General features: G+C 30.7%; 1 protein-coding gene and 1 pseudogene across 1 annotated transcript; both read left to right on the top strand.

The window, feature by feature from the left end:
* The first annotated feature begins 4,500 nt into the window (after positions 1 to 4,500).
* On the top strand, positions 4,501 to 6,325 carry LOC105131297 (ankyrin repeat-containing protein At3g12360-like). The gene is made up of 2 exons (XM_011034214.1): positions 4,501 to 5,144; positions 5,380 to 6,325. Exons 1-2 carry the CDS (start codon positions 4,572 to 4,574, stop codon positions 6,184 to 6,186), a joined length of 1,380 nt encoding a protein of 459 aa, XP_011032516.1. The 5' UTR covers positions 4,501 to 4,571; the 3' UTR covers positions 6,187 to 6,325.
* Positions 6,326 to 10,426: 4,101 nt separating this feature from the next.
* LOC105138097 (uncharacterized) lies at positions 10,427 to 10,974 on the top strand (annotated as a pseudogene).
* Positions 10,975 to 12,649: the final 1,675 nt, after the last annotated feature.

The raw sequence follows: 12,649 nt of genomic DNA, 5'->3' as shown, positions 1-12,649 counted from the left end.
ACCTTTATAAAAGAGGAAAAAAAATAGAAATAAAAGAATAACAACCAATTGAAAAACATGATATTTGACAAATTAACATTGAAAAATTAAATTAAAAAAATAAATCTTTTACAAAATAACCAAAAAAAAAAAGGATAAAATAATAACAATAAAAAAACCAAGCTTTAAGCTCTAAGGAAAAAAAAAAAAAAAGCTTCACTAGTAATAAATTGTTTCCCCACTATTAACACGTTTCACACTAATAAGAAGGGACACAGCGACATCTGTAGTTTTTTTTTTTTGTAAGAAGTAAAATTATCATTTTATTATATGAAAAAAATAAAAAAATATAAATACCCCTGGTTCCACCTTCAAATTTTTTAACTGGGAAGACAATTAGATAATTTACTGTGCTTGAAAATTTTAAAAATATATTTATACTCCGAATCATTAATCCTTCAATGATTGATGAACAATGTGAAAAGACCACAATTCTCCTTGAAAGAAAGCATTTGATTTTTTTCAAAAGTGCAAAATGATAATTACCAACGAATAAGAAATATATGTATGTGTTTGTCGTTGTTCTTTCTTAATTCCATGGGCTCAAGGTTGATCGGGGCTTCACGGGTGTTGATTATCTCCTTTTCACTCTTTCTTCTGTTTGCATTTTCTTGCGTATTTTCTTACTTGCTCTAATAGCCTCAAATTGCGCAGCCAAAACCACCAACAGAGCTCGCCGCCCACGCCGATTATCTGTTGATAACCATAAAAAAATATAAAAAAAAAGCCCTCAATTTGAGCAACTTGTGAATTGGTTCCGTCAGTTTCCAACAGTTAAAAGAAGCTTTCAGGACCAACCACCATTCGCCTATTCTTTCAAATTAAAATCCTCATTCTGCATTATCAAAAACAATCCAGCAATAGGAGCTAGAGTCTAGAGAGGTATCTTCAAGAGTTTATGCACGTCTACTAACATAGCTTCTTAGCTCTAAGTGAATTTGAATCTCAAAACTTACTGGTATTATGCATTGTTCAAGAGTTCTGGACCTCAAAAGAAGGCTCGAAAAGGAGACTCTTCAGGAGGAAAAAGAAGAGATGGCAGTAAGGTAAGTCTAATGAATCTTAGGATTTCAATTTTAGCCTCCAAATTGAAAACTTCGCAGAACAAAAGCTGACAGAATCGAGTAAAATTTCTTGAAACGTAAATTCCAAGTGGCTAGGTCATCGTACAGTGGTGCGCATAGACAGGAAAGAAAATCACTTACCAGGGCAGTCTTTGATGGTAGAAAGAGCGATGAGGAAATCCCATGATTTCTCCGAGTCTATTTTGACAACACTAGACTTCATGACCCGTGCATGTCCAGCCTTTTTTTTCTTCCTTTTCTGCTTGTTTCTCCTGTGTTCTAGTTTATAGAGAATTGACTGTTTGTTTTTTCCATTTAAACCGCTTTATTTGATTTAAAAAATTATTAAATTGATGTTTTTTAGTGTTTTTTTTTATTTATTTTTATTTAATTGTATAAAAATAAAAAAATAAAAAAAATATTTTAATATATTTTTAAATAAAAAACATTTTTTTAAAAAAATACTATCCACAATAGAATAACTAACACATAAAATAAATAATTAGTTAAACAAATTTAATTAAGAAAGACGCTTGTTTTTCTGTATTTGGTTTGGAACATAGTTTTTAAACCTGGCCCGGTAGCTGACCCGGTCCAAGGCCCACAATAGAATAACTAACACATAAAATAAATAATTAGTTAAACAAATTTAATTAAGAAAGACGCTTGTTTTTCTGTATTTGGTTTGGAAAAATAAAAAAAATTATTTTAATATATTTTTAAATAAAAAATATTTTTTTTAAAAAATACCATCCAAATAACTAACACATAAAATAAATAATTAGTTAGACAAATTTAATTAAGAAAGACGCTTGTTTTTCTGTATTTGGTTTGGAATCAAAGCAGTTTCTTTTTTACTAAATTGATAATACTTTTGGTATAATATTGGAATCAAAGCAGTTTCTTTTTGACTAAATTGATAATACTTTTGGTATAATAATGTGTTTATATTTTATTCAGTATAAGAAAATTGCTTTTTTTTTTTTTAATTTCACAAAAAAACGTGGATAGAGCTGCTACTCAAGAAGAGAGAGGCCCTCTCTAGAGGGAGGAAGGGGAAGAGAGGCCCACTAAAGAAAAACCACAATGGCCGACTTGCTATTCTTGCTTATGGGCCACCTATATTTGAGCCGAGAGCAATAGACCCTCTTTTCTTCTTTTTTTTTCGTAACAGTTCCGTACAGAGAGTAAGGAAAGGATAAAAGATGTGAAATAATCCAATATATAAAAAATATAAAAATAAAAGAGGATGGAAGTTAGAGTTTTATTAATATTTTATAATTATTTTATACTGAATAGTTAATTAATATTAATTTAAATATAAAAATATTATATATAAGTTGAAATAAAAATATTATTCTACTATTGACAAATAAATAAAAAATAAAATATATTTCTTAAAGAAAAAACCTACTAGCCAGTAAAAAAAAAGAAAAATTAAGAAAAAAGCAGCCCCTTTCATTCAATGTTCCCTCCACCACCCTTCAATGGGATTTAAATCCACAATGCTTGAAAGCCAAACAGCACTCTAATTACAATATATATATATATAAGAACCGCTGATGTTCAGAATTTAATTTTTGATTTGTCTGAATTTCCTCACTTTTTTTTTTTTTTATTGAAGTGGAGACATTATATAAACCAACTTGTTTTTTTTTTATTTATTTATTGAAGTGGAGACATTATATAAACCTTATTAGTATTTGATAATTTGATGTAAATTACTTTTTAAAAATGTTTTTTACTTGAAATTATTTTAAAATATTTCTTTTTTAGTTTTTTTATTTGTAATATTAGCACATTAAAATAATAATAAAAACTAAGAAAACTATTAACTTTATATTTTTTTAAGATAACCATACTTTTAAAAAATAGAAAAAACAAAAACTATCATACTTTCAAATAAGATCTAAATCTGCAATTTGTTAAATCTTCAATAGAATTTTAATTTGAGATGACTTCTTACCTTTTTTTTTCTTTAATCCCTTTTTTCTAAAATTATATTACTTTGTACCTATAACTATAATACAAGATGCCATGTCTTTATTCTTTCTTAACTCCATGGGGTTAAGGTTTCCTTTTTATTTTATAAGATGGTATTTGAGAGTACCGTAATTATTATTTTTTATTTAAAAAATATATTAAAATGATATTAAAAAAATTAAAACTAATTTTTGATATTAATATATCAAAATGATAAAAAAACATAAAAAAATAATTTTTTAAAAAACTGCATTTCAAAACATGTTCTTCAAGTTTCTTTGGTATAGTATTTGTCTAGTGATTTTAAGTTATGTTGCGTGATTGAACCACTTTGCTTTGATACATTTCCTAATGTCTACGTTAGGCATTATCAAATATTCTATTAGAAACTTCTTGAGCAGGAAATTTAATATATTATTATTATTATATATTAAAAGTAAATGATCTGTAAAAGTAACGCAATTGATTTTTTTAAATTTTTTTTAATGTAGAAGTGATAAATCTGTAATTTTCAGTTTTTTTTTAGAAAACAAGTTTTTCTTAGGTTTGTCTTTGTTTTTATACTTGATATTTTTATTATTTTACACTTGGTTTATTAACCACCATTTTCTTTTCTTATCTTTATTTTTTTTGTAATATTTTTTTTATTTTTTTATTTCTTTTTAAAAAATATTATTTTTTATTCTTTACACTAAGTATTTATTATTCTATACTTGACTTATTTACATTTTTTTTTATCTTTTATCTTTATTATTTTTTATTTATTTTTTTAATTTTTTCTCTTTACACCTTTTTTTTTAAATTATTATACAAAAATCAAGGAAATAATATTTCAATGTAACAATTACAACATTATTCTATTTTTTATGTTAAAAATGAACTTCAAACATTTCATATTTTTATTAATACATATAATCTTTTTTATATTTTATTATATGTTAGTATCAATATCTTAATTTTATATTTTTTATTCACAATAAAAAAAACATGTAAATAACATCTATATACCAATTTATTTGTGTTAGAAAAAACAATTATTCAACCAGCAGTTAAACGAGTTATATAATCAAATTAATATTTTTTTTATTTATTAGCACAAATAATTTTTTGTTAGAAAAAAAAATTATTCAACCAGTAATTAAACGAGTTGTATAATAAAGTTAATATTTTTTTTGTATTTATTAGCACAAATAATTCTTAATTTATTTAATTAAATATATTTATAAGCTTTTTGATTTATAATTAGAATTTTTATTATAAAAAAATATATTTGAAAAGTTTTTTTTTTTCATGTAGTTATTTGCTATAACATATGCAAAACATATATTTGAAAAGTTTGCTTTTTTTTTTTTTCGAAGTAGTTATTTGCTATAACATATGCAAAACATTTCACTACAACAACATCATGAGTACTAAAAATATTTATTGTCTATCATTTCCCTCAAAAACTTAAGTACTGTAGTGAGATAATCGCTGCCAATTAGAATGGATTCAAGATTGTTTGATGCCATTCTTTCTGGTGATATAGCTGCATTTCGCTCATTACTAGCAGAAGATCCACTTATACTTGACCGCATTTCTTTGAACTCAACAGAGAATCCTCTACACCTATCATCATTAGCTGGCCAACTCGAAATCACAAGAGAAGTAGCGTGTCAAAAGCCAGCATTTGCCTGGGAGCTAAATCAAGATGGTTTTAGTCCTATACACATTGCCTCCTCAAAAGGGCATGTAGAGCTGGTGAGAGAGCTTTTAATGGTAGGATATGATATTTGTCTTTTAAAGGGAAAAGATGGCAAAACACCACTTCATTTTGCAGCAATGAAAGGAAGAGTCAATACAGTGCAGGAATTAGTATGTGCTTGCCCACAATCTGTTAAAGAGGTAACGACTTGCGGTGAAACTGTGCTTCATGTAGCTGTAAAGAGTAACCAGGTTGAAGCTGTTAAGGTTTTGTTGGAAGAGATCAAGAAACTTGACATGATGGAGATTGTTAACTGGAAGGACAAGGATGGTAACACCATAATGCATCTAGCTGCCTTCAGAAAACAACATGAGGTAAAGAAAAATTATTCTTACATATTTCTATACCATTTTGATTTATTTGAAAAATATAGTGCTTTGATCTGTGATTATCAGATGCAAACATATATACATTGATCAAAACAATAGTCCACGAGGTTTGATTTGCATTCTCAGAGCTGGGTTTTAGATTCAAAACACATAAATACCTTAGAAGATGTATATTATACGCCGGGGTGAAGCATTCATTACATGTTGTTTCTTTATGCAGACCATAAGGCTATTAATTGGTCGAGAGGCCATTGCTTACGGAGTAGAAGTAAATTCTATTAACGCAAGTGGATTCACAGCAAAGGATGTTCTTGATTTTATTCTTCATAGTGGAGGTGAATACAATGACATCAGCATCTTAGAGATGTTCCAGCAAGCAGGAGCAATGAAAGCTATAGATATCACAACAAATCCTGCTTCGACTTGCCAAGTTGAAGTGAAGAACACTAACAAGAATGTTAATCAAACATCGCAAAATTCTCGTCCATGGAACCTCTGGAAAGAGTTGAAGCTAGAAATTGAGGAGTCATCAACTGAAACTCAGAATGCATTAATGGTTGTCGCAACGCTTATAGCAACAGTGACATACCAAGCTATACTTAGCCCTCCCAGTGGTTTTTGGTCAGCAGAGTCTCGACGATCTCAAACGCTTAATAGTGTTCAAAAGAGAGATGTTTTGCCTGGAGAGGCTGTCATGACTAGTGACCCTGAAGTTTTTGCCGTATTCACTGTCTTTAATGCAGTTGGATTTTTTGCATCTATAGCCATGATTTCCCTCCTAACCAGCGGATTTCCTCTCAGAGCCGGCTTGCGTCTTGCCATACTCTCAATGACTGCTACTTACGTGATTGCAGTAATTTATATGTCACCAACAGAAAGGAAAACAATAGACGCAGTGGTCTGGTTGGTTGGCCTGCTAGTTCTCGCAGAGTTTGCCCGTTTTATGATATGGATACTTAAGAAATGGGGTGTCCTTCCTCCGAAAAAGAAAAGAACTTCTGCTGATAGGAACCAGGCCACGGTGTGAAATTAAAATTTCATTCATTTCAAAGTTCATTGATGTGTCAGCCCATTAAGCTTGCAAATGAGTTCCGATGAAACATCATAGTAATAATTTATCCAAGATTCTGTTCTGTGGCAGGAGTAGTAAAGATCAATTTCTCACAGCGTTTGTTAATTCTGTAAATTTATCAGTTCAGTACATTCTTCACCTCTCCATGCTTCATCCATGTCTTCACATTGCTAGATTCTTTATGCTTTTTCTTGCTGCTTATAAGCCTAGCTATTACCTAGAGGCCCTGACTGGGGATAGATTGGGTAGCCCAAGTGGAAAACCCAGAATATTGCAATTAGCATATTAGCTACTGGCGGGAAGTCTACCCCAACCACCGCTGGTTTATCGCCTAGCTCAGCCCAAAAACAAATACGGGACGACCCAGATTTAACAATGGAGGTAGCCACTAGCTACTGGCCTGCTGCATCTTGTATGCAGAGTACAGACCACCTAATTAACAAAAACGAAAAAGAAAAAGAAAACGTCAAGTCTCCCAGAGAAGGAGAAAAGTCTTCCAATTGCATCAACATGCATGAATTGCTATACAAAAGAAAACTTATTCTTTCCAAGAACCTTTTTTGTCTAAGAACAAAAGAAAAAATCGGCGGAGTATTTTCTGAGATCATGTGTACACAAGAGTATGTAATGCATATAATCAATTTTTTCTTAAGCACAATCGCGTTTGCAATTATGCCATTCAAAAAAACTATCACCAATTCACATTGCCTTTCTCATTTTTTAATTACTTTGGGTCAACTGGAAAAAAATAAATAATCATCATACAATAAAGGAAGATTTCAAAAGGATTTTAGGTGTGATATGGGATTAGACCGGCGGCTCTTATAGGGTGACCGCTTCTTTTCTAATATTTCTGACTCATTATATGCATGTTAAGTGTTTGGCAACATCAATTCCTGCTTGATGTCATGAGATAAGACAAATTTATTTGATTCACTATGATTCAAATTATGATTTTTTTTTATTTTTTTAAATATACCTGTACTTTCTTGATTTTTTTTTAACACAGATTTTTTTACATTTCACAGCGTAGCGCAGGTCATAAACTAGTGATACCCTAAAATCCATCCTTGTGCAACAAAAGGGTTGTAGCATGACTAGAGTTGCCAAATTCTGTTGTGCCTCTAAAGAAAACCCATGAAAAAGCTGATGTGATCGATCGGCTTCAGACATTATTAGATTGGATACATCAAATCAATTAAAAAAATAAAATCCCATCATTCTTATTGAATAAAAAGAAAAATAATACAAATTAACCTTTCCCGTTTCAATTTCTAGTGTTATTATTATTTTTTAATAAAAAATATTCCAATTAAAATATAATACTCTTTATATAAAATAATTTAATAATATCAAATTTTAAAATTATTTTTATAATAATCATGTGTGAGCTAATCACTTAGACAATAATCATATGTGAGCCTATTTATATATATAGATAATTTTTTCATATAAAATTATTTTGTAAATCAATTTAGTAGATGTATTATCTAACAAGCACTTGCATATTAATTTCAAATATTTCTTAATTTATAAAAAAAACTGCTTCCTTTCATAAAGGAATAAACATAATATATATTAATTTAGTATATGTATTATTTAACAAGTACTTGCATATTAATTTCAAATATTCCTTATACCTTAGTTTATAAAAACAACTGTTTCCTTTCATAAAGAAATGAACATAATATATATTGGTTTCAATAACTCTAATTAATATATTATTTTAATAGAGTATTGATAAAAAATATTTAGAAATAACACTTTGAAATAATATTAATCTTATAGTTATAATAATTTTATAATTTTTTATATAAAATATTTTTATTTCATGAACTTTATCTCTCCTCTAAATTAATTAGTTAAATATAATTAAATATTAAAAATAATTTTTTTATTAATAATAAATATATTTTACATAAATAAAATCAATAACATATATAAAATCAATCAACATATTCACTAACATTTCTAGTTGCAATTATTAATAGCACTTCGTATTCACTTCATTTCGAATTGTTCCATGTATAGGTTAGAAGGTTTCCTTATAAATCTAGCAAGGTCAACCCTCAACTTGTAGCATCCAAACCATATTCCATAAGGTGAGATAGCAATTCTTGTTTCTGCAACGATGATCTGATCTTCAAGAGACCAAATCTCCTACCTCACGTGTTACGTTGTTTTCCTGTATACATAAACATCATCTACCTTCCCAAACTCTCCGAAGGATTGCCTTAAAAATTCAACAAAAAAATGATGGGGAAGCTTTCAAAATACAAAGGCGAGTATATAAATGCTTTAGAAGAACTAGGGATGGAAGGGACGGGGTAGAACTACCAAGGGATTTAAGGGAAGCTTGACGATGATGAGATTTAGAGTGAGTTTGACGATTGGTTTTGAAAGACATTGGAAATTACAAGCAGGATCAATATTGATACGATGGCAGAAACTGATATATTTGTAGTGATTGATAAAAACGACTGAAAGACAAGTTGTGAATCAATGGCACAGTGTCATCTAAACCACCATTGGAGCCAGCAAAAACTACACAGCCGACACTAATTGGTTTATTGCTTAGCCCAGCCAAGCCCAGACAAGCCCAGACCAGCCCAAAAATAGATACGGGATGACACAGATTTCACATTGGAAGCAGCTACTAGATGCTTGGCCTGCTACATCTTGTGTGCAGACCACATAATTAACAAACAAAACAAGAAGTGAAGTCACCCTGGGAATGAGAAAAGGCTTGCAATTGCATCTGCATGCATGGGTTTCTACAATGTTGACTGAGTAATATTTTATTTTATTGAGTCAGGACACATGCACTGATGCGCATACATTTTACTACCGAAGAGGTAATTTTGTCATGTTTGGTGGGGGGTGCTTGGTTAGCTAAAGTGGACAAAACTCCAACATATATTATATATTTAGCCATACAGCCTGTTTTTGACATTTGGTTTTGTACCTTCCATGAAATGTGTAGTTAGTTAAAAAAAAATAAAAAGGGGAAAAAGATGTTCAGTTCACACAGTAAGGGAGGATGCACAAAACCAATGAAGCTTTCTTCCTCGTGTACGCTTTCAAGACCTGTACGAGTCTCCTTTCTTAATTAAGGTCCATCAACCAAATCAGCAAGCCGGCATTTCAATAATCGATCAGTCGAAAGACATGTTTGGGTCGCTGCATTAATATTTACGAATACTTAGTTATTGATGCGGTGATTATTAATTACTAAAAAGAAAGTTGTCCAAATCACAGGGAAGGTGATCCGCGACTGTTAACATGTTTCTGAAGTTGACATTCTGTGTGCATATCTCTAGCATTGAAATTTTGGAGTTTTCATTTATTATTATTACAAAGGAGAGGCGCGATATCTCTCGAGGGGAGGGGAGCCCTACTGCCAGTGGAGCTATATAGCTTGAAATTTTGAAGTGAATATGAGATTCCTAAACGATGTTAAGTGACATGCAAGGAGGAGATATGTAGTGTTTAAAGAATACAAAGACCATCCCTAATGCAACCGGTCAATGCGGGTCTTATTTCTCACTTTGTTGGAAAGATTAGGAGAAGAGTTAGGAATCTCACATCTTCGGGGAGTTGCAACTTGCAAGTGAAAGCATGCAATCGCATCAATGTCAAGGTTGAAAGCTGTGACTCGGGATTATAGAAAGGAGATCAATTTGTCACGAGGTTGGAACCGGTTTAATATTTGATATATACACAATTAAATATTAAACTGGTTGATACAGAGTTACCGGTTCTTTTTCTATTGCAATCCATACTCATTAGGCTTTATCTATGGTTGGAATTGTGAATTAATTTATTGGATCAATTTCGAAACAAATTCAATTTTAGATAAGTATTTTAAAAAAATAAAGATACATCATGAAATAATTAATAACAAATTTTTTAAAATTAAACTGATCAAATCTTATTTAAAGTCAATCAAATTAATGAGATTGACAAGGTTATTTTTCATATAAGTTTGGAAATCAAGCTCTATCTTAATTAGTTATTAGACCATATGAATTTTATAACTATGCTTCGATCATTTTAGGTATTATATTTTGCAAATTAATGGTTTGGATTTTTTAATAAGAAATTAAGGTAATGCCTTTAACTCCTTGTATGCATATAACTTATTTAAAGGTACTCATTAGAGTGTTTGGCATCATAAGTTGCTGCTTGGATAAAAATGGCTCAAGTACACCCTCGAAATACCGAGAGAAGCATTAGCTGGTTCCAATATGATAAAGAAAGGGACTCACCAAATGATGCACGAAATGTTTTGCTGGTAATTGCCACACTGATTGCTGCAGTAACATTCCAAGCTGGGGTCAATCCTCCTGGTGGAGTCTGGCAGGATGATAACGCCCAACAACATCATGCAGCTGGCAGAGCAATTTATGCGTCTCAAAAACCTCCTTACTATGTTTTCTTCATGTCAAACACTTTGCTTATGAATCTGGGTTATCACATCTCTCACTTACAAGTTCCCTTTCCACTTTCAAATTTGGGTTGCCACAGCTTCAATGATGGTAACTTATGCATGCTTCTGCAATTTTTGCTGTTACCCCTCATGAATCTGTGCATTTTCGCTATCTCTTGATTACAGCTTCAGTGCCTTTTATCACAAGGTTTTTGATTCAGATGCTCAAGAAATGCCGTAAGAGTAAGAAACATGGTCAAATAAATTGTCAGAAAGATGAAGAAATAGGTGGGGAAACAGGCCAAAGTGTGTAAGAGCTGTGGGCGCCAAGGCCAGCATAAGCTGGTTCATTTCTAATCTGTCCTTCTCTTGTTTTCCTAGGTTGTATTCTCTCTGTATCCTCTACCTCTAGACTACTAATGTATTTTTTTCCCCTAATAAATTTGCATCCTGGTTTACAAAATTGAAAGGAAAAACTGGTGCGGGCTTCTTATGGTTGGAGATTCAATATTTGTGTACCACTGCACTAGCTTATATTAAGGCAATCTGCACAATAATAATCTTTATATCAAGTATACATCCCTTTCTGAAAAAAGCATTAAGGTCAAATGCAAGGCAAATTATGATCCCCCCCGATTGCATGCAGGTTTGTATGACTCCTCACCTCTCCTAGATCCGTGTCCTCTAGCTTATTGCATGTTATCTTTGAATTCAAGGTTTAAAAACATTTTAAAAAAAATTGCAATAAAAATCAACCATAGTTATGAACATAGTTCCCGACAAGCCTGGTTGATCAACCTACTAACCTAAGACTTGTATCCTATCAAGTCAAGAAAACCTGAATTTTTGTAAAATAATATCATTTTATTCTATTTTTTAAAATTCTTGATATAATTTTGTTTATTGGATTTTTTAATAAAAAAATTTAAATTAACCTAAATTAACTCAACTAATCTAAAACCTAAGCCTTGAACCGAATTGAGCTTTCAATTGGATTTTTTAATTATAGTTATTGTACATGTTCTAAGAACCAGCCTAAAGAAAAACTTGGATCGCTAGGTCAATTTTTTTATTAAATACAAATTCTAAAAGTTAATTTAATCAAGTTTTGAACTAAATTTAATTATATTAATCAAATTATTAAAAATCTATTAACCTGATTTCATTGGTCAACATATTTTGGAGTCTAACTTAAAATTCAACTTGTATCAAGTAAGTTTGAGATGGGTTCAAATTACATTTTTTAATATCTATATTATATCTATTATTTATTAGAAAAAATAACCATGAAAAACTTAATTATGTGGGTGAGTTGGAGTTGCTATTCTGGATAAGAACGGAATTCATCCCCAATTATTGATGATTTTTTTTTTTTTGCGAGAAAACAAATGATTGTGGAATTGTAATTTGCCATTTTGCCTCTAATGCGGGGTATTCTTAACATTCTCAAAGCTGATGTCACAGAACTGACGGCGTTGTGTGCTACATCATGGCGACGGAAATGATGAAATCATGCATGACGCTTCTTGAATAAAATAATCATCCTCGCGCGCAAAATCAGAGATGTGGAAATAAAGCTAGCAATTTAACTTCTTCCCTCGAATTCTTCAATCATTCTTCTAATCTAATAAAAATTATAAATTTAAAAGTAAAAGACACCAAACCTATTTCTACCCGTTATACGCTGAGCCAAATCTTCTTCGTATAGAACTTGTTATATTTAAATTTGTAACTCTTTTTTTTTTAAATCATGTACTATATAACTCGAGTTTTATTTTCAGTGTATTAATTACAGGCAGTCTCGGTCCCTCTGAATTCTAAATTATTGAACACCAGAAGGAAAGGGAAATTTAAAAAAAATAATAAAAATAGCACTTCCCGTTTGGCCAGCTGTTTCAGCATCTTATACCTTTCTTGAATGATTTCAACACTCCACCAAAAAGAATTCCCAGGTGAATTTCATTGGTTCTGAGTACTTTCGTGGAAGAG

Source organism: Populus euphratica, unplaced genomic scaffold (genome assembly GCF_000495115.2).
Source record: "Populus euphratica unplaced genomic scaffold, PopEup_1.0 scaffold2.1, whole genome shotgun sequence".
In the NCBI taxonomy this organism is placed as follows: domain Eukaryota; kingdom Viridiplantae; phylum Streptophyta; class Magnoliopsida; order Malpighiales; family Salicaceae; genus Populus; species Populus euphratica.
This window is presented reverse-complemented; position numbering and strand designations above follow the sequence as displayed.

Coding starts and splice junctions, on each gene's coding strand:
- LOC105131297 (XM_011034214.1), top strand. CDS start 4,572: ATGGATTCAAGATTGTTTGATGCCATTCTTTCTGGTGATATAGCTGCA. Junction 5,145..5,379: donor CCTTCAGAAAACAACATGAG/GTAAAGAAAAAT, acceptor TTCTTTATGCAG/ACCATAAGGCTATTAATTGG.